Consider the following 20,376-nt stretch of genomic DNA (forward strand, 5'->3'; position numbering starts at 1 on the left):
TGGGTGGGAAAATCTGCAGTGTGACATATTAACTTCCATTAGTTATATTTTAGGGCCGTGTGTTTTATTTTTAATGCGCATGTGAGTGCGATCACGTTTTGTTCACTGCTTGTTTTCCAGGTTTGTGCCTGCCAAGTACGTGCCACCGGTAAGATGTACGCCTGTAAAAAGCTGGAAAAGAAGCGAGTGAAGAAAAGAAAAGGTGAAGCAATGGCACTAAACGAAAAACGCATTTTAGAAAAAGTTAACAGTAGTTTTGTAGTAAGTACTACTTTTTTCTTATTCAACCTTTCAACCGAATTTTACCTGTTTTGCCCGTCTATGTGCGAGACCGTGCATGCGTGAATGTAAGAGCACTGTCGGCTGCAGGATCCTGCAAATGAAACAGAATGGCGTGTTTGCAAAGGCTGTCGATCAGCTATTAAAGATAGACGCCACAACTCGAGCTCTGTTTGTTTAGTGAGGTTGTGAGCCACAGTGGAAAAAGACATGATGAGATAAAACTACAAAAGGGGGGAAAAGACGCATGATCTTATTGAACAGTGGCAGGTGAGAGCATTCTGCGGGGCGTTTAGGGAGGATGTGGAAACACCTTGACAAGTTCAGCTGCGCTCGCTGGTTGTGCTGCAGCAATCGAAGCCAGCTTGGTTATTTTCATAAGAAACCTGCTATTCTGCAAACACGCCAGATTTGATTTCATTTGGAGCATACTGTCAGCCCTCAATCATCTGTCAATGCATTACTGAATTTGACTGAAATCTGTTTTGTTCCTGTGTATTTTTAAATGAATATTTATTTATTTATTTTTTTGCCTTCTTGGGGCAGAGGTGTTAAAATAATGCTCCCCTCAGAATTCTGTGATGGTTTACTTTAAGATTGCCAATCTGTGACAGCTCAGCATTATGTCACAGACACTCTTAAGTTTCTCAGACATTCCTGCCATATGTGACTGGAATTCATTTCACCAAAACAAATCTGTCATCAAGTAAAAGCAGCATGTTAAAGTGTGTAACCCAAATGTGATATTTAAGGAACTGAAAATTCTGAGGAAGCATCAATCTGAGGAACAAGCTAAAACGATCTCCAGAGAACGCCACAATAGTATTGGTGCCACCTTCATCAGGAAATGGCATCAAAATTGTTCTTCCTTGTTGTCCAACCGCACCACCTAAAACAAAGGCCGTTAGAAATGTTGCATTGCAAGTCACATTTGAGCAGAGCAGCTGCTTGCAGAATGAAATGGTACAGTATCCTTTCTCTGAGCATGTGTGCCAGCCTAAGGAAAAGAAAAATCATTAGCCTGCCACTGTGCCTCCGGCTCTTAGTGATGCCATTGCTCTTGGCTGATTTTCCTATGGAGGATTTCTATAAATTGAACCATAGGCATGAGTAAGCAGTGGTTTTTGGCTAGCAGCGCATCGGAAACCTTTTTAGGGAGTCACCTACCGACAGGTGACAAATTAAAGGAAAAAACAACATAAAGTGTCGTGGTGTGGTATTGGGTTGCCACATGCTAACAGAACAGCTTCACTGTGCCTTTGAACTGACTCTCCAAGTCTGTAGAAGTCTGCTGGATGGATGGAACACAATTCTTTTGAGATACTCCCTCACTGCATGATTTGAAGTGTGCTATATAACACTTTGTTCCAAAATATGTTAAGGCCATAACATATGACTTGAATCACTTTTAGATTCGTTAAACCATTTAGTAAACCCTCGTGTCTTTAGGACAAAAAAAAAAAAAGAGACCATTCACATCAGGATAAAAATGTTTCTTCATTGTATAACCGCAGTAACACTACAGTCACTCTTGCATCTATGAAAGCATGCTAGCACAATGTAACAGAGCCACCAGATTCCCTTGCTGTAGAGGTTATTGTTAAATCTTTTAATTTCAGTGCTATACCAAAAGGAGAAGTCTACTACTAAAAGAGATATCGTATTAGTCATGGCTCATATTTAAAGTAGGACTTTATTAAGCGATAGTTTTGTGGAATAACTGAGTTGAGTTCTCTTGCCCCCCTTTTCTGTCTGACTGTGCATACCTGTCTAGCAGTGCACTGCTTCCTCTTGTATTGTGCTCTGATTTTCTTTATTCCCCTTTCAACATGTCATGAATATAAAAAATGAAATGCTTGAATTTTTTGATCCAGCTTAAATACTACATATTCTCATCAAGACTCCGATCCCACTGGAAAACTGGGGATCTGTGCCTCTCTTTCCATTTCGTCCAGCTGCATGCACAAACACATCTCAGGTGCTCAGGCCGGAAAAGAAAGCTTAGCTTTGGCTCAGTGTTGCTTCTTATTTCAAAACTGATTGTTCCAAAGACAACAAAATTACACCAAGTCCTCATTTAACATTCTTGGAACATGGCAAGGAGTGGCTAATACTCATGTAAATGTCTGGTCTGTATGCAGTGTGTACTTTGTGCACAAAGGAAAAATACTGTGTGACTTTGACTTAACAGTGATATTTATCTGTAGTACAGTAACCTGGCTGTCCTGCAGCCCAGCCTCAAAGCCTGTCCATGTTCACTGTTTGAATGTACTGGCTGCCGTTTGAGTTGTACTACACGCTGGATTAGCTGGTTTGTGATGCAGCATGAGCTATGTAGCCTGTCCTTGTTTGAGTGAGTCATGGCACAAGCATGTGTACGAGCATGCATGTGCACACACATACACGCGCACACACAGAGGCTAGAGTGGGCTTGTTACAGAACCTCAGACTTGCAGCTCTTGTCACCTGGGATTGGCACATGATTCTGTGTGTGTGTGTGTGCGTGTTTGTGTGTGTGCGTGTTTGTTCGCGGTGCTGCAGGCAGAACTGATGACTCTTCATGTGCCTCTCTACCTACGAGAGCAGCTCTGTTGCCTAGCAACACTGACCAAACAGCAGTAGCAAGCAGAAGAGTCAAGTGCTCTCTCAAACCCCTCATTTCTCTCTCTCTCGCTATTCTTCTTTACCTTTTTGTGATCACTGCATGGTATTAGTCAGTGCATACTGTTAGTTTGCTGTATGTTTTAACCAATAACCCATCCGCATATTCTTTGTGTGTGGGTGTGAGACACGGAGCAGGGTGACCCTGCTTTAAAATTTCCAGCAGGTGAGGATGAGGTAGAGCTGCCTCACTGCGATGCAGATTTGACTCACTATCATATCATATTGAATTTTTTTTGATACCGGTACCAATATGATGAAATTATTATATAATATATATTTTTTCCCCTGCAGATAAGTCAGACTTGTAATTTCATGTTTTTCCATAAAAGAACAACATGAAAATACAAAGATAAATATGAGAATTATCTGAATATTTCTATTATTTTTGCTGACATTTTTTATTCATATTCTTTGAAACAGGATTTTTCCCTTTTCACAGTAAAATACATAAGAATAAAGGAAATAAACCACACTTCTACAAAAATGCTTAACTTTTAGGCAAAGGAGTAGAGCTCAGAACGTTAAGGGTCTTGCTGCATGCGTGTAAACCATAAATACAGCAAGACAAAAGCTGAACTGATAATACTAGAGTAGCAATTACTGAACATTTGATTACACACTTGAACGTCTTCGATATTTGGGAGAGTTTTTGGACGTCTGCTCATAGTGATTCATACATTTTAATGAATCACTAAGCAAACTAAAAGGCTTTTGTGGTGCCACAATAAATCGATGTATTTTGCCAGCACATAAACAAGAATTTAGAAAGATTATTTACTTTGGTTTGGAGCACATATTTGTGTGTTTGTTTGGGTACATTTTGTATATATATGTATATATGAGTGTGTGTGTTTTGTTCACTTGGCCCATGAGAATATTTCCCATCTCCTTTTGTGGTTTGTTTCTGACTACATGCTCTAGCAGATGGAAATCCTCCTGATGGCAGCAACATCCTGCTTGTACACAACAACGTATGCGCACTCTGTACCCTGTGTGTCACTGACCCACAGGGAGGGGAAATGAAGGGAGGCTGGTGGGAATGAGGGAAGAAAAGAGACGGATGGTGGGATTAGAGAGAGGATGATTTTCTGTATCTGTGATATATCTCCTTGTTTCTTTTGTGTACATTCTTGACGTTCCATTCTGGATAATGGATGATTATTTGGGACATTAAGCAAACCAAATAAAGCAATTATGCTCTTCTAGCCACTCACTAGTCTCTTAGCACTTCTCTTCCCTCTTCCTCCAGCACACTCATGCCTTCTTCAACATTTTCTCCTTTCTTCTTGCCTCCTCCCATTATTACCTCTTCCCCAAATTTGCCTCCCTCCTCTAGGTTAGTCTAGCATACGCCTATGAGACCAAGGATGCGCTGTGCCTGGTGCTGACCATAATGAATGGCGGTGACTTAAAGTTTCACATTTACAACATGGGGAACTCAGGCTTTGATGAGCAAAGAGCCATCTTCTACGCTGCTGAGATTTGCTGTGGCCTTGAGGACCTGCACCGTGAGAGGATAGTTTACAGGTAAGCTCACACATGGTGTCAGAAAAAAGTTTGGAATAGGTGTAGATAGTAAATTAAACAGTAGCATGCATGGGTGGTATGCTGGTTAACACTGCCGCCTCACAGGATGATTATTCTAGGTTTGATTTCACGGGCTGGCTTTTGGCCTTTCTGGGTGGAGTTTGCATGTGCTGCTCATGACTGCGGCTCTCACCGGATACCGTGGCTTTCTCCCAGAGTTCAGAGATGTGCTTATTAGGTTAATTGGTAATTCAAAATTGCCTGTAAGTGTGAGTTTAACCTGTGCAGGCTGTACCCCACCTCTTGTGGATATGCTCCACATGGATGGATGGATTTGACATCATATTTGCTGCATTGAGCTTAGGAGCTGGGAATTGTTCACAGATATTTAAGGATCTGTGTCTCTGTGGACGATATTGTGAGGTTTAAAGCCCTAGAACCACGTTATGTAAGCATGTTGTGGTACAAGAGTATTTGCTTACAGCTGGCTAAATGCCCTGGCATTTAAAGTTCAGCTTACTCTCATGTGAATCGTTACCAGTAAAAGGAAAAAAAAATAGATTATGTCTTTTGGGGTTCTGAAAGGAACTCTCTAAAGTCAGAAATAACCGTGATGTTTTCACAGTGATGCCATCAAAGTTACCGGTAACACGACGCCTAACAGGCTGGACGTAAAGTTTGAGAGGGAATGGTTTTGACTCAAATTTTAAGATTTTTGATTTGGTTCTCACTAAAGGATATCTTGGATTAAACTCTGCCAACTTTATGGAAGTATATTGCAAATTTTTAGGATACTATTTTAAAGTGCTTGTAAAACCTTTGGAAAGTTACAAAGGCTAAAGTCCATGCCCAACATTACTTCTGGCAGTTCAGTTCTGTCAAGTTCAAGATCCTGATAAATAACCTGATCTCAGTGCTAACCCACATCACCCAGTGGCTCAGCTAAGATCCTTGTACAAATCTAACTAGTAAATCTCACATAAGGCATGCTTTAAGCTACCTTATCCTACCTTCAGTATAGATCTGCAAGCTGCTTGGAACCCAGCTCCATATTTCATGTCATGTTTCCATATTTGATTGTGGCTGACTGTCTTGTTGCTGCTCCCCCGCCTCTGCCTTTCCAAGTATGTGAATGGAAAGGTGAAGCCTTCTGCCAAATATGAATTACTGCAGATGGAATAGAAATTGTTTTTGCCTATAGTGGTCTTAGATGAAATGTGGTTATTTTCAACATCAGAAAACACTGCAGTTAAGCTGCAAAAAAGTTTGTTTGTAGTCCAAACCTTTCTTGTATCTATGTAACTGTAATACCCACTAAGAGTATACTTTAAAATGCAGTTAAACAAAGAATGAAGAGCTGCCCCAGCTAAATCCAGATGCACCCATCTGCACCTGGATAGCCTGCCATTATTTCCTTGATAGAGCTGGTTTTCATCACTTTTAACTGTGAAATGTCTGAGCTGCAACACACCAAATTTTCTGTTACCGGCTGCAAAAGCAAGCACGCGTCCAATGAAATTAATATGTAGGAAATATACAATATCCAAACATGATATATATTTGGAGATACATTAGAGTGTGGCTAAGGGTAAATTGGACTAATATTATCGTCTGTTTATTCTCTTCCACTCTGTGTACTTCTATAAACTGTATTTTAAAACAGCAGAATTCCTAATAAACCCATTCTCCCTGACACGCTTTTCTGTTTTTCTAATCAGACAAGGGAACAACTGTAAAATAGTGACAGAAGCTCATAAAGACTAATGTAAACCAGGCGGTATTATAAAGCTATTTTTCAATCTGCAGCTATTAAGTGTTAAAATCCTGAAATTGTACTAATTATGCCGTGTGACAAATTTATGTCTGTGCTGCAATGTTAGCTATATTTTTCAGCTACTGTGAGGGCGTAGCCTTCTGGACTAAGCTTGTGTACCGTCTTAATTTTCTGTAGCTGCATTAGGATGTTCCTTTTTATAAAGAAAAAAGTCACATTTAGATTAAAAATAGATGACATATATAAACATAAAAGTCTAACTTGGGATTTCCAAGTCATCACAGCCATCAAAAGTCTCAGTGGCTCTATACTGTGGTTGGAGCTATAGTTTAACCTTACGCCATTATGTAACCAGCTGTGCCTCATTTTTGTCATTCCAACAGACCAGTCAAAGCAAACTGGGCTTTGTATGAGTCCAGTCTGACCTTAAAGAAACAGGAACTATAATGGTGCATAACAGGCCAGGGGTGATAAGAGGCAGTGCAACGATGTACAGTAAGAGAATAATAATAATGTGCGTTTTGAAAACAAATTTAACCCAGCAGAGTAATATAATATGGATACATTGAGGAAAAAGACCTAAGTGGCAAACTTCAGTGCTCAAGATGGCTGAAAAAAACAACAACAAAAAACCCCAGCACTATTTCCAACCATTTATTCCAGCTCTGGTGTTATGAAGCGATTTATTCCACCGGAGGGTAACAGTGGGAAAGGTGCAGAAGGAAATCTTGAATGATGAAGTGTGACCAGATTAATGGTGTACTGATTTCAGTGAGGTGTAATTCACATGTCAAACTCTATGGGGCCTGAGAGTAATGTTAACATAAACACTGATGTTCTTAAAAGACCCACATGCACATGGCCGGTGTAGTTATAACAACATGCCGTGCGTCTTGATCTCAGCATGTGTTACAGTAACCTTCACAGTTGGCATTGTGGTTTTAAGTTGGCAGCAGTCCGATAGATTTGATTACAAAAGAGTAAAATAACATGTTGGAGTGCAAGTTAAATAGAATAGAATAGAATAGACTGGGCTTAATTAAAAAAGGCTTAAGTTTTAAAGCTCCAGCCAGGAGATTACAGGCCGGTGCAATAAATGAAGCAAATAAAGATATATGATACATGAAAGGCTGTAGTAGCTCAAGAAGAGAAGATGCAACTAAAGAAAACAGAATTGTAAATTCATAAATAATACAAATATTTATCCAAGGGTTTAATGTTCTCTCCCTGTTGTTAAAATTATCACAAAATCAAAATTCATCTCTAATGTGTAATTTTTTTTTCTCTTTACAGGGATCTGAAACCTGAAAACATCCTTCTGGATGACCGTGGTATGTCCTAGCTCGTTTTTCACTATTGCTCTGTTGTTTAATTTACTTCATGTGTGTGCCAGGGACATTTTTTTGTTTCGTCGTTATTTTTTTTCTGTAACTTGTGGATCATGATGTCGAAAACAAACACGCACTTTGTAACTTGTCGTGTTCATAATGTTCAAGCACAGCAGCAGAACGTCTCCCCATCTTTTGGGGCTGAAAAGTCATCTCAAGTTTCTCACATCACGCTCTTTCCTCTGACTCACACTTAGATCATTTATTCTCCAAATTGGGCATATCTTGAAATTGAGGAATGTGCTCATTTTTAGCACCGCTCTTTCCCCCTCGTTCTCCTTCTCCCCGCTTCTGTTTAAAGTCAGTGTAACGTGGCCATTTCCACGGCACTGTGGATGTCTTGTGTGCATGTTGTCGTGTGCCTTGTAAGTTATAACTTGAAAATTATTGTTAAGAAAGCATGCATTTAAATCTGAAACATAAATTGAACACTCTCTCATTTTGCGATTTATCTGTGGGTATCGTTTAGGACATATTCGAATTTCAGACTTGGGCCTTGCTGTGCAAATCCCTGAAGGGGAGACGATACGAGGGAGAGTAGGCACCGTTGGATACATGGGTAAGAACTGGTTCCTTTTCATTGCATTGTGCCCAGTGATGTCGATCTTCTTCCTCCTTTTTATTCTCAAGTCTTTGCTCAGTGCACTGATTTAGCAAAATCACAGCAATGTTCTGCTAACTTCTCTTCACATGTATTGGGTTTCCTTATTTAAACTTCAGCATCTGTCTCAGTTACTCCTTATGCCTCCGATACACTGAAAGAGTTTGACAAGACTTGTAAAACAGCAAAGTCTGGCACATTCTCACATCTAAAAACAATGTGCAAGTATGTTGAGGTGATTGTTGTTATTGTGAAGTCGTGCTACATAAATTAAATTGAACTGAATGTGCCATATGTTAGAGTCGAGACAGAACAACCTGTGATAATATTATTCTGTTTTATTGTATTGCACATACTGGCAGCTCTTGAGTTTTATGGCCACCTGAGACCTAATGATGAGCATACCACGTCCTCTCATTTTGTGACACTGTCAGTAAAACGGGCCGTGTGTATGGTCGTTTTTTGGCAACGCTGAAATTTCTGGAAAAATGCGATTCGACGTTAAGCCAACATTTCAAGTTCCGATTTTACAGCTGTCTGTCAGTTTTCCTCACCCTTCATGATTCCTTCCCGTTTCAGCACCCGAGGTGATCCAGAATGAGAGCTACACCTTCAGTCCGGACTGGTGGGGGCTGGGCTGTCTGATCTTTGAGATGATCCAGGGCCAGTCACCTTTCCGCAAGCGCAAGGAACGTGTCAAGCGTGAGGAGGTGGACAGACGAGTGCGGGAGGACCAGGAGGAATATTCTGATAAGTTCTCTGAGGAGGCGAAAGACATCTGCAGACAGGTGAGGCTGAAGACAGCGAGAGTTTTGAGAATAGGTGAAAGGTGGAGGGACGGGAACCAACTGCAAATGAAGATACAAAGTGATGTGGTGGCAGCAACGAGTTAATATTCAGGTCTTTTTAAATAACGTGTCATTATTGTCATATGTAGTAACTTTTATGTTCTGAGTAGCATGATTTCTTTCTTTGTTCATTTATTAGCTTTTATTTGGTTTAAAGCAAAACTCGTTTGCTGAATTTTACAGTAAAGTTATGTTACTACAAATTCTTAATTTCTAAATTACTCTTAAGATCTTTAAAGAGGTGTTTTTATTTTATATATTGAGTTAACTTGGACCAAATTCTACACATTAGTTTTTAACTATATTCATTCATTCAGTTCAGGTAGGAAGGAGAAAATTAGTGGGTGAGAGGCAAGCCAAGATTACTGTACTGCACATTTTTTCTGTCAGTGTGTGCCTAGTTCTCTGTTTGTGAAAAAGCTACACTGTTTACACTGAGGTAGACGACTACACTGCTCATAAACTTAAGGGAACATTTGATTTGAAGTAAGTTAAACTTCATCTTTCCGTCAAGTTAGGAAATATTCAAAAGTTCTGAATCTGTCACCTGCTTTGGTGGCAACAGGTGCACTGGTGAGGCAGCAACCACAAAACCTTCCAAAAAGGGAAAGGGATTGCAGAGACTATTGCTATCTCGGTAGCCCTGTGACTGGTTTTGCTTTTTGCTAATGTCCTTGTCACTGCTGTTAGAATGAGACCTGTAACTGTACCTGTAGCCCATTCATGTTCCACAGTTAGTCCAGCTGTTCCAGAATGGCACCTATGTATCTGCTGTCATAAGAAGCTTTGCAATGTCTCCCATTATCAGTTTTACCTTCATCTTAGCTGACATAGCTGCTGATCCTGGAAACAATGATGAGATTTTTCAGTTTAGTTTTAATATATATATATATATATAACTCAAAAGTACAGTTTTTAAATGTAATGTTGCTGAAACAACAAAATAATAAAAAAGTAAATAAATCTATCTGATCGAGAAAGGAGAATCATGTGCTAACGGCTGTGTAAATGACTCCGGTAAAGTTTGTAGCATGCGTGCTTGTTGTTTTTGTCTGCTTCCACTTGTCTTTGCATTAGGACGATGTTGGCATAAATGTCCATCACCGTTAATCTTGTTAAAATGACTCATAAAATGCGTCATAACGCGGAAAATCTCTGTTAACGAGTTACCGCGGATCGCCCAGTGCGTGGGGCTGGACTGCGTCAACACGTTAACAAGCTAACTGCGCTAACACACTAGTTCCCACCAATTGAGCATTGCGTGGCACATCCGACATACTGTTTTACTTTTGTCCATGACGCGCTTACCATCAGGGTCATGCTCACATGAAAACCAAGATAGTTCCAAACGCCAGATCTGAATGAGGGTGGGGGAAGTTCAATTTCGGGTAGCTTGAGGCAGTTGTTGCAACGAGCTTAGCTTCTGTCTTGCTAGCTTGCGCTGCGCTCAGTGTATCTGCGCTCGACAGTGCAGCCTAGGCGGAGTAGTCGAACGCAGATCCACTGAGCGCTCAACACAGACAGCATCGTCAGAAGAAATTGCCATGCCAAGGTATTCTTAGTCTATCTATCGATCCCTATTCACAGGAATCACAATTAATGCTGTAGTATTGGTCAGAATTCAGCTTGCAAACAGTGATCATCTATTTTATCTTGTGCCTCCAGGTCAAGGTCATGCATGTTGTTTTACGGGCAGCCATGGATGCTTTTGGTTGGATGTTGTTGTTTTTTTCCTTTTGTGTCATTGTGGCGGGATTGTGACAGTCGGCTTTTGGATTGTATGTTTAAGCTGTGTGCTATATGATGTTCCTGCATTCCCTGCCTTTCTTTTCTGCTCTGTGCGCCTCAACGTGGCTCCTGTCAAATATAGACTTTCAGAGGAGTTGCATCTGGTGGAATCACACCACTTGCTTGGGCGAGCACTTTCAATTTTACTGGCTGGAATTCACTGTAAAGACAAAACAGTGAGCTGAAAAAGGCTGAAAAGCTTTGTTTACCTAATTCACATGATACATGGTCATTTCACCCTGTGTCTCAGTTTGTTTAAGGAGATGAGCTGCTTCTTTCAGCTCACTTAACTTATCTCTCCCCCCCCCCCCCCCCCCACTCCTCTGTCTGACACAATCTCCATGATGGAGCCACTGAGCTGCTCTGCTTATAAGCAGCATTGGTACATTTTTTTGTGTGACGCCGTGGAACATTGTGACCCACGGTTCAGCAGATTTAAAGACTCCCCAGGGAGAGGAGGAGTTGGGGGAGCAGGGAGACGAAAGGGTTCAGCAAGAAATGGGAGAAAGATAATAAGGAAGAGGAGAGAATGCAGCAAAGGAGAAGGGTGGGGGTGGTGGGGGACCATATCTGCTGTGCCAAAGAGATGGCTATTACCACATCTCAAAATAGACAAGTGATGTGAGTTTTCAAGAGGAGAAAGCGAGAGTGAAAATCTGCTTTGAATCCTGGTGTAAATTGGACGAGAGTTGCACAAGGACAAGAGAAACGAAGGACAACCAGAGAGAGAGAGAGAGAGCGTAAAAGATGTGGTGAAAAGTGAGACGCCGCTGGGTTGTTGGTTGTGAAAGCGATCGGCATCAGGGTGACAACGGGGCCAGTGAGAGTGTCTGCTAGTATCAAACCACTCAACAGCCCTCAATCCGCACCGTCAGCCTGCTGCACTGTAGGTGGTGTGCTGGTAATATTACCCAGAAGTCCTTACAGTGACGCTCTCTAATTCTAGCCATAATAGAGCTGCATTAACCTTTGAGCATATGGATTTGCGTAGTCTTTATTAGATTATGTGGGGTCGGAAACAAACAGTCAAGAGGATTACATGCAACTCAGCTATGTGTGTTTTGTATACACTGAACTGGAGGGATTAGTCGTAAAAGCCTGCATCACAGGAAACCTCCTCCCTCTTCTTTGTGTGTGATTTATTAAATGGGTTTTTTAATTTGATGTCCTTTCTAATGAGAAATGTATAAGGCAATAAAATTATCTACCTCGGTCAATTGAGCCAAATGCAGATCATTCTTGAAGGTTGCAGTGTTTATAAGTGTCTTCCTTCTTCCTCTTCTCCTGCTGTGTCTTAGCTCCTGGCCAAGGACCCCAAGGAGAGACTGGGCTGTCAGGGTGGCGGGGCCATAGAGGTCAAGCAGCACCCCATCTTCAGAAATATCAACTTTAAACGACTGGAGGCCAACATGTTGGACCCTCCCTTCATCCCAGATGTAAGAGCCTCACATCTCCAAACTCACAGTACACACAGGGACATTTCAGAGCTTGGAAAAACTCTGCAGGAAATGCCACTGTCACAGTAAACAAACGCACATAAGCAGCTTGTTATCATGGTGAGAAGTGGGTGTGTAATTTCACTGTCGTTATGTTAGCTGCCCTTCTTTAATGGCAGTGATGTTCCCAGATAAATTTAGTTTAACCAGAAACTCTGTAGCACTGTAATTTTGTGTTGGGTTTATGTTTTCTTTAACTGGGATTTAAAGATAAAAAAAAAGGAAAAAAAGTGAAAGTCATTGCATTTTCAGTGCTGTAAATGGAATGAGGGAGGGAGAGTACTGACCTAAGGGGTTAAATCAATAGTTGAAAGTAGATAGTGTTATCTGTGGTTCTATTTTGGGTTATACACAAGAGTAGGCCACGTTGAGGAAAAACAGAGCACTGTGGAAATCTTAAGCATGTGAAGAGTTCATGTTAATCAAGAATCCATCTGATTTCACATATGTCTGGTTTAGCGTTTCCCTTATCATTCAGACATCACTGAGTCATTCCAATGCTCTCCTTCTTTTTTTCTCTGTTAGCCTCGAGCTGTGTACTGTAAAGATGTCCTGGACATTGAGCAGTTCTCCACTGTCAAAGGCGTGAACCTTGACCCCACAGATGACGACTTTTATTCCAAGTTTGTCACAGGCAGTGTCTCCATCCCTTGGCAGAACGAGGTACTGCGAGCTCAGGCCCTTGAGATGATGTCATTGTTTACACCCACAGCACATAGAAACACCTGCATAAATGATGTGCACTCTGCTTTAAGATGAATTTGGAAGACAGAGTAATAATAAGTGTACATTGCATGTGAAGTTGGCGCATGTGTGTAAGTGCAGGTGTTCAGTTATGTTCTAAATGTCCAACATGAATGGAGAGGGAATGACAGTCACTCCTACGAAGGAGTATTAAGGCCACGATAAGAAAAAAATATTAACGACCAATTTGAGGATAAAGCTGAAATTTCAAGATTAAAGTTGTAATTTTATTTTTGAGAAAAAAGTTGAAATGTGGAGATTACAGTCTTTGTTTCAAGGCAAACTGCCACAGTTGCTATACCCTCTGAGTTAGTGAAATCATACTCAAGAATAGTTTTTTGTAAATGGCCTGTATTTGTATAGCGCTTTTACTAGTCCCCCCAAAGCGCTTTATACATCCACTCATCCACCCATTCACACACACATTCACACATTGGTGGAGGCAAGCTACAGTTGTAGCCACAGCTCCCCTGAGGCTGCCATATCACGCCATCGGCCCTTCTGGCCAACACCAGTAGGCGGTAGGTGAAGTGTCTTGCCCAAGGACACAACGACCGAGACTGTCCGAGCCGGGGCTCGAACCAGCAACCTTCCGATTACAAGACGGAACTCCCAACTCTTGAGCCACGATCTCTTTCTTGTAACCAAGAAAGAAATGATTTCTCTTTTAGCACATAAAGTGTGGTGATAAATATGAGGACGATGAAAAGATGGTGCAAAAAGCTGCACCTGGTCAGACGGACAAACACACAACCTGAAAGAGCGGACAAAAGGAAAGGGCTGACAATTTACAGATGCAAGGTTATCGATGGTTTCACCTTCGTGCAATAAAGCGGATGTATTTTATATCACAAGACGACCAATCAATTTGTTTAACTAGGTGCTCTAAACATTGCGTTTTGTAAAGGGTATAGCAAACATGGCAGCTTGTCTTGAAACAACAACGATAATCTCCACATTTCCCCTTTTTTCAAAATACATTTTTGGCTTTAACCTTGAAATTTAGACTTTATTTTCAAAATGCTCATCATATTTATTTTTATGTGTGTGTTTATTAGCAGGGGGCATCTCAAAAGACAAAAGATTCCTTGCAGCAGACTAATTTCTACCTGTTTGAGGTTTAATTTCTTACACTCTCTTTGTGTGTGTAGATGATCGAGATGGAGTGCTTCAAAGAAATCAACGTTTACGAGACAGACGGGACACTGTGCCCAGACCTGGACATGAACCGGCCTAACCCTCCACCAAAGAGAGGCTTCTTCTACCGCCTGTTCAGAAGAGAGGCAAGTGCTAGTGCTCCGGCAACTGTGCGAGGGGGTGGGGGCTAAGGTACTTCCTTTCTTCCTACTTTCCTTGCTTCTTTTTTTTCCCAAGGCCTTATCCAAACTCAGCATGTCGAAATATTATCTCTAAGCTGTGAAACTTTGTTTGAATAAGGCCCGTCTTCTCTGTGTAACCCTTCCTCACTAAACGCTTTGCACATTCTTAAGGGGTGATTTGTGCTTAGGGGATGTACTAATAGTGATGTAAATTCAGTGATGATAAATGATTCTAACACCATGTTTGTTTGCAGGATTGTTCAGCTTACAGGGTATTTTCACTATGTCCCTCCTGTTTGTTATTACTGGACCTTATATTGTGCTTTAAACTTCCCTTGAATTCTTGTAATTTCACACAGATTCCTACCTTTTTTGTCACAACTTCTGTTTGATCCCAGAGATTTGAATAAGACGATACGTGAGCCCTTACTGCCATTTAGGGTTCCATGGTTTAGGTGGGGCAATATTGTGTGCATATAGTGTATCATGCCAAGAAAAAGTATTTGCGCCCTTCCTGATGTCTTCTGGGGTTGTTGTTTTTTTGTATATTCATCACACTTGGGTGTTTCAGGTTATCAAACAAATTTTAACAAGAGTAAATACAAAAATTCTGGTTTTAAATCATGGGGAAAAAAGTCATCCAAATATGCCTGGCCTTATGTGGAAAAGTAGCTGCACTGAACATGAGAGATAATAAGGAGAATGAGAGTTACAGATTTATTTTTCCTTCCTGACCTGTTTTAGACTTTCAGGTTACTTCCAGACCAACTTATCTTATTAGTGGAAGCTGTCAGGATCATAGAAGACTGAGATGAAGACTGCAGACACTGTTCTCTGGTCCCTCTTGGATTCAGAAAATGAACATCAGTCAAAGATCAGCCATCTCTTTGCAGTAAAGGATGCCTGCTCACATCTTAAGAGAGAGCTTGTGCTTTAACAGCACACATTTACACTTGCTATTCTGGTTATTATGGATACGTTGAATTGCACGTCTTTCAGTGTGTCATCTTCTAACTCGCTTGCAGTTGAGTATTTTACTAATTCCAGCTTTGGCCCTACCGAAAAACCACATCTAATGTGGTTAAGTGAGGGTTACAGGCAAGGGTGACATCATCTTGCACATGTGAGCCGGTGCAGCGATGCAGGTTTCCAATGTTAGTGATATATCCTCACTTTTACTCCTTCCCAGATCTGTTTTGAGGGCAGTTACAGCGATGACGAGACTGAAGGGCCCTCGCGACTTTAAACCACTCCCTTCACCTGCACCCTTCCGCCGCAGAACTTCTCCACAAACTCCAACCGAGCGCAAATCTTAGGAACTCAGTGAATGTTGACCTGTATTTATGAGCTGTATTAAAAGTGTATTATAATTAAAGAAAAAAGTATGAGTTTAAAGATTTTGTACATTTGTACTTGAATTTATGTCTAGATGTATATTTTCACTAAAGGTTGTATTGTACAAAAAGCCATAAAAGTACCACTTGAATGCATACATTTACATTTTTATTTCCTTTTTTGTTTTCTTTTGGAATGAGTATGGATAAAGTGTGTTGGGGAGCTTTTTTTTGTTTTGTTTTTAAGAAGCACAGTACCAGTAGTCTTTTTATTTTCTCAATGTAGCATAAGGCCTTTTTGTTTTCTTGTGAGCTGTAATTTTGTCTTTGATTTGGCCAGCGTGACATGTTTTTAGTACATCAGCTCTGCCTGGTTTCAAACTAACCCTAGCCTCCAAATGCCTCAAGGCTCAGGTAGTTCTAAATGAAGTGTGTAGATTCTAATGAAACGGGGTTAAAAATGAATCTAGACTACCGTCGCTGTGTTAATGCCACACTGCTTAACTTTTCCTGTCTGTTTCAAGGACTTACTGCCCCTGTGTATTTAAATTGGTTTAGGTAATCTGATCCCTCTCTTCAGCCCAGTTATGCAGGTGGCCGTGTAGTGAACTGTCTTCTAGGTGCCTGTACCGACCCAGTTCTAGCAGAGGTGGCGAGTTTACTCCTAATTGTGGTTAATTTAGCACGTGTAAGAGTTAAATAGTAAATATGATATGGTGGAGGCCATTTGCAGTAACATGAAGCCTGATCCCCATCATTACTGGACCTCTCTAGAAATCTTTTTTTCATGAGCTGCAAAAGCTCAGAACATTCATTTTTAGATGCACAGCTGTTGAGTAAAAGTCTGTTACATTATTCACTTAGGTTGAATATTTTTGGGGTGATTTATCTCTATTCCTCGTCTTTTCTTTGCTGTGTTCTCTGGCTTTTATTTCCTTTTCTGACTGTGTCCAGTTGTTTTGAATTGTTTAGCATGCATATTGTTTTAAGCAGACCAGAAAGCCTCTGGGTGTTTGGACACATTTGACTGAGTTGGAACAGGAAGACAGATGATAAAGGAGGCGATGTTGGAAATGTAACATAGACCTGGCCTGCAGCTGACAACTGCTTCTTTAAAAAAGAAAAAAGAAACGACAACAACAACAAAAACTCTTGGGCTTGATCCGCTGGTTCAGATGTCAGCCATCTTTGGCCTTTGTGCTTAGCTGATCGCTAGTTGGCCTCCATTTATCCTCCCTAGCTATAACTGTTTGAGATACATGTAGAATTTGTTACTGATGATGGGCACCTTTGACTACTATATTCAGAGCTTGGATGTTGCTCTCTCAGGAATGACCTGAGAGAGTTGCTCATGTGCGCAGATGCCGAGAAATTAACAATCAGTTGAGTTCTGAATTGCAGAAACAAGATTGTTTTACATTTTCCTACAGCCCCGTTTTCTTCCAAGTTAATCAGCCAAGAGCAAATACATTTTCTTTACTTTCCCCATTTATATATAAAAAAACATGTTCGCCATTTGTTTTTTTCTGAGGCATTTCAGACCCATTTTATGAATTTAGCTTTGGAGGCAGTTGCTGTTTACTTCCACCTTCTGTTTTTAATGCTGTGAATACCCCACCTGCACATGTTAGTTTTATGTGTATAACCTAAATGATTAATCGATTTTTTTTTCTACAGAAAAGCAAAGTCTGCATTTTGTCAATACAGCGCTTCAGAATCATGTAGGAGCTTGAGTCAATTCCTAACACTTTTGAAACTGTATACATTTAAAGTGGCACACATATAGGGTCCCCTATGTAATTACCTAATTTGGAGAAGTGGCTTATTCGAAGAGTTTGTCCCCTGTTGCACATTCCATTATCAGGAATCAGATGGGTGCATCTAGCTGTCGCTGGCTTCTTGTCATTGAGTTTCTTAGTGTCTTTATTTCGTTTGTTGTTGCTCTCAGGCACATTTGAAGCTGATTTTGCTTGCCTCTGTAGATTTTAGCCTTTTAGCTCTTTAGCCTCAAAAACCTTGTAAATTATGTATTTCTAACATGTAACTGATTCACTCATTCTCACAAGGAAACTAAACTGTGTTCACCACCCATGACTCTATCATTGTTTTGACCATCTTTACTCTTACACCTTCCATATAGCAGTGAAGAAATTCTGTTTTTCGTTCCATTGCACTAATGGTGTGTTTTGACAATGACTATGGGAAAAGTGTCTTTAACCTTTTGTTGGTTTGTTTTTATTTTGTTTGTTTTTTTGCCAGTGATACCAAAAGCAACATAAACTAAATTAGAATTTCTTTGTTATCTGAAGAATTTAGTAGAGAAAGACTGACAGCCTTTATTAAATGTGCCAATAACCAAGTTAATTTTTGACATCCTGCCTTTTTTCAGCCTCTTTATCCTTCCGTCCATTCTTAGAGAAGTTCCTTTGCGTAAAGGAACTTTAAACAGCTCAACAGTTTTGAATGTCCGCACTAAGTGCATTGTAATGCCTGTTTAGAAAAATGCATATGTTTTATTACTCAAGCATGTATCAGTTTGTAATACTTCAGGTTCCTTGTATATGTAAATTATGACCTTCTAGTGCCAACATATCTCACTGGTATCTGAGGACATCTTTATGAATCGCAAGGCGACCAGCTGAGTCTTTGAATTCATAAAGCGCATTCCTTCTCTTCTGCCTTTCCTCCAAGACTCTGATGGTGAGTCAAGCCACTTCCCGAACACTGGGATGGCACTCACCAGCGACGTTTCGAAGCGCAAGTTATTTAGTTTACTCAAGTCTAGCTTTGGGATGACCACCGACACGGGCTGGGAGGTTTTGCGGGGTTTCACGTTCTTTTGTCCAGATTTGTCAGTTAAGTAATATTTTCGAGAAAGGGAGAAATGATGGATGGATTATGGGTTTTCAAACTCGGCCTGGGACTTCTTGATTTTTCTTCTTTATTTTGTATCTGTACAGTCATGTCGTTCAACCACTGCAGTCATTGTTAATTCTTGTACAAGTTGTATCACTGGTTGTTGTACCATATCTGACATTTGTAATTATGAAATAATACACTGCCATTTGTATAAAAATACTTGTGTCTTGACTTATTTGATCTGTGTTTTTTGTTTTATTACTGTGAATAAAAGGCCATTGATTGGAAGAGTATAAAATGTAATGATCTAGTGCTGGGGGGGGGGGAAGTACCCCCCCCCCCTTCCTCTTTTCTTATTTTTTGCATATTTGTCACCCTTAGATGTTTCAGCATTCATCAAATTTTAATGTAAGACAAAGATAACCCGGGCAATTACAAAATCAATTTTTAAATGATTTCATTTTAAAGGCATGATGAAGCTAGGGATGGGAATTCATAAGAATTTAGCAATTCCATTATCGATATCACTTATGGATTAAAAATCCTTATCAATTCTCATTGGCTCTGCTTTGAAAGTCATCACCATCACTAAGCAGCATATCTGGGGCTTTGGTCAGTATTCAATCAGCTTTAACATCACTCTGGGTTGTTGGCTATCTAAGCGTTAGAATGCTGTCTGCTGAGATGCTTGCAAAGAGCCAAAGTTGTGTTAGCAGCAAAACTGAGTTTGCAGTTTGCATTTTGCCATCACGCTCCATATGTGGAAAGGTAATGCTACCCTTGCTAAATCACAGCCTTCTTAATCAGGAAATCATGTAAATAAAAACTAATCTGAAGTAGACAGAAAGATTGCAAAAAGCAACACATTGTGCTTCAATCTAAAGGAACTCAAGAACAATTAAGGAGCAAAGTCACTGACATCTGTCAGTCTGGAAAGGGTTACATAACCATTTCTAACCAAGGTGAGAGCCATTATCCACAAATGGAGAAAACTTAGAAGAGTGGTGAACATTCCCAGTAGTGATGCGACTACCAAAATTACTCCAAGAACTCATTGACAACTTATCCAGAAGGTCACCAAAAAAACCCAGAACAACATCTAAAGAACAGCAGGATTAATTTGCCTCAGCTAAGGTGTTCATGATTCAACAGTAAAAAAAGAGACTGAGCAAAAATGGCACCTATGGGAGAATTCTGAAGGGAAAACCACTGCTGACTGAAAGAACACAAAGGTTTATAAAAAGAGCAGCAATCAAACATAGTAATAATAATAATAATAATACATTTTATTTGATTATAGGTGCCTTTAAAGACCCTCAGGGTCACCTTACATGAGTACAAAAAAAAAGGTATAAAAGCTAAACAAGGTAAAAAAAGATAGACTAAGACGGAACCACGATGAAGGGTATGCAATTTTGAATAGATGGGTTTTAAAGTGGAGAGAGAGTTTGTAGGTCAGAGAGCTGGTGGAAGTGCATTCCAATGTCTTGGGGCAGAACAACTAAAAGCTCTGAGCTCCATGGAAGTCAGGCAAGCAGGTGGAACAGGTAGAAGGGAAGCTGAAGAAGAGTGGAGTGTACAAGGGGGTGAGTACATATGGAGAAGATTAGATAAATATAGTTGAGCAAGTTTATGAGGCGCTTTGAAAGTAAGAAGCAGGATCTTAAGATTGACACAGAGCCAATGGAGCTGTTTAAGAATAGCTTTTACATGTTTAGTAGATCTAGTTCGGAATATAATACAAGCAGCTGTATT

General features: G+C 40.3%; 1 protein-coding gene across 3 annotated transcripts in view; it reads left to right on the forward strand.

The window, feature by feature from the left end:
* grk4 (G protein-coupled receptor kinase 4) overlaps positions 1 to 18,840 on the forward strand; it is a 49,793-nt gene extending 30,953 nt beyond the window's left edge. For 2 of the 3 annotated variants that reach the window (XM_087842071.1, XM_035907648.2), the window contains 9 exons: positions 121 to 261; positions 4,280 to 4,470; positions 7,538 to 7,575; positions 8,102 to 8,191; positions 8,813 to 9,021; positions 12,168 to 12,305; positions 12,891 to 13,028; positions 14,261 to 14,392; positions 15,618 to 18,840. In XM_087842071.1, coding sequence (XP_087698197.1) covers positions 121 to 261; positions 4,280 to 4,470; positions 7,538 to 7,575; positions 8,102 to 8,191; positions 8,813 to 9,021; positions 12,168 to 12,305; positions 12,891 to 13,028; positions 14,261 to 14,392; positions 15,618 to 15,674 — 1,134 coding nt within the window. In that variant the 3' untranslated portion in view covers positions 15,675 to 18,840. Of the gene's footprint in view, positions 1 to 120; positions 262 to 4,279; positions 4,471 to 7,537; positions 7,576 to 8,101; positions 8,192 to 8,812; positions 9,022 to 12,167; positions 12,306 to 12,890; positions 13,029 to 14,260; positions 14,439 to 15,617 lie in introns of all 3 variants that reach the window. The other variant, XM_087842073.1, reaches the window with a different exon arrangement.
* Positions 18,841 to 20,376: the final 1,536 nt, after the last annotated feature.

Source organism: Neolamprologus brichardi, chromosome 6 (assembly GCF_056152115.1).
Source record: "Neolamprologus brichardi isolate AB-2024 chromosome 6, ASM5615211v1, whole genome shotgun sequence".
NCBI lineage: Eukaryota > Metazoa > Chordata > Actinopteri > Cichliformes > Cichlidae > Neolamprologus > Neolamprologus brichardi.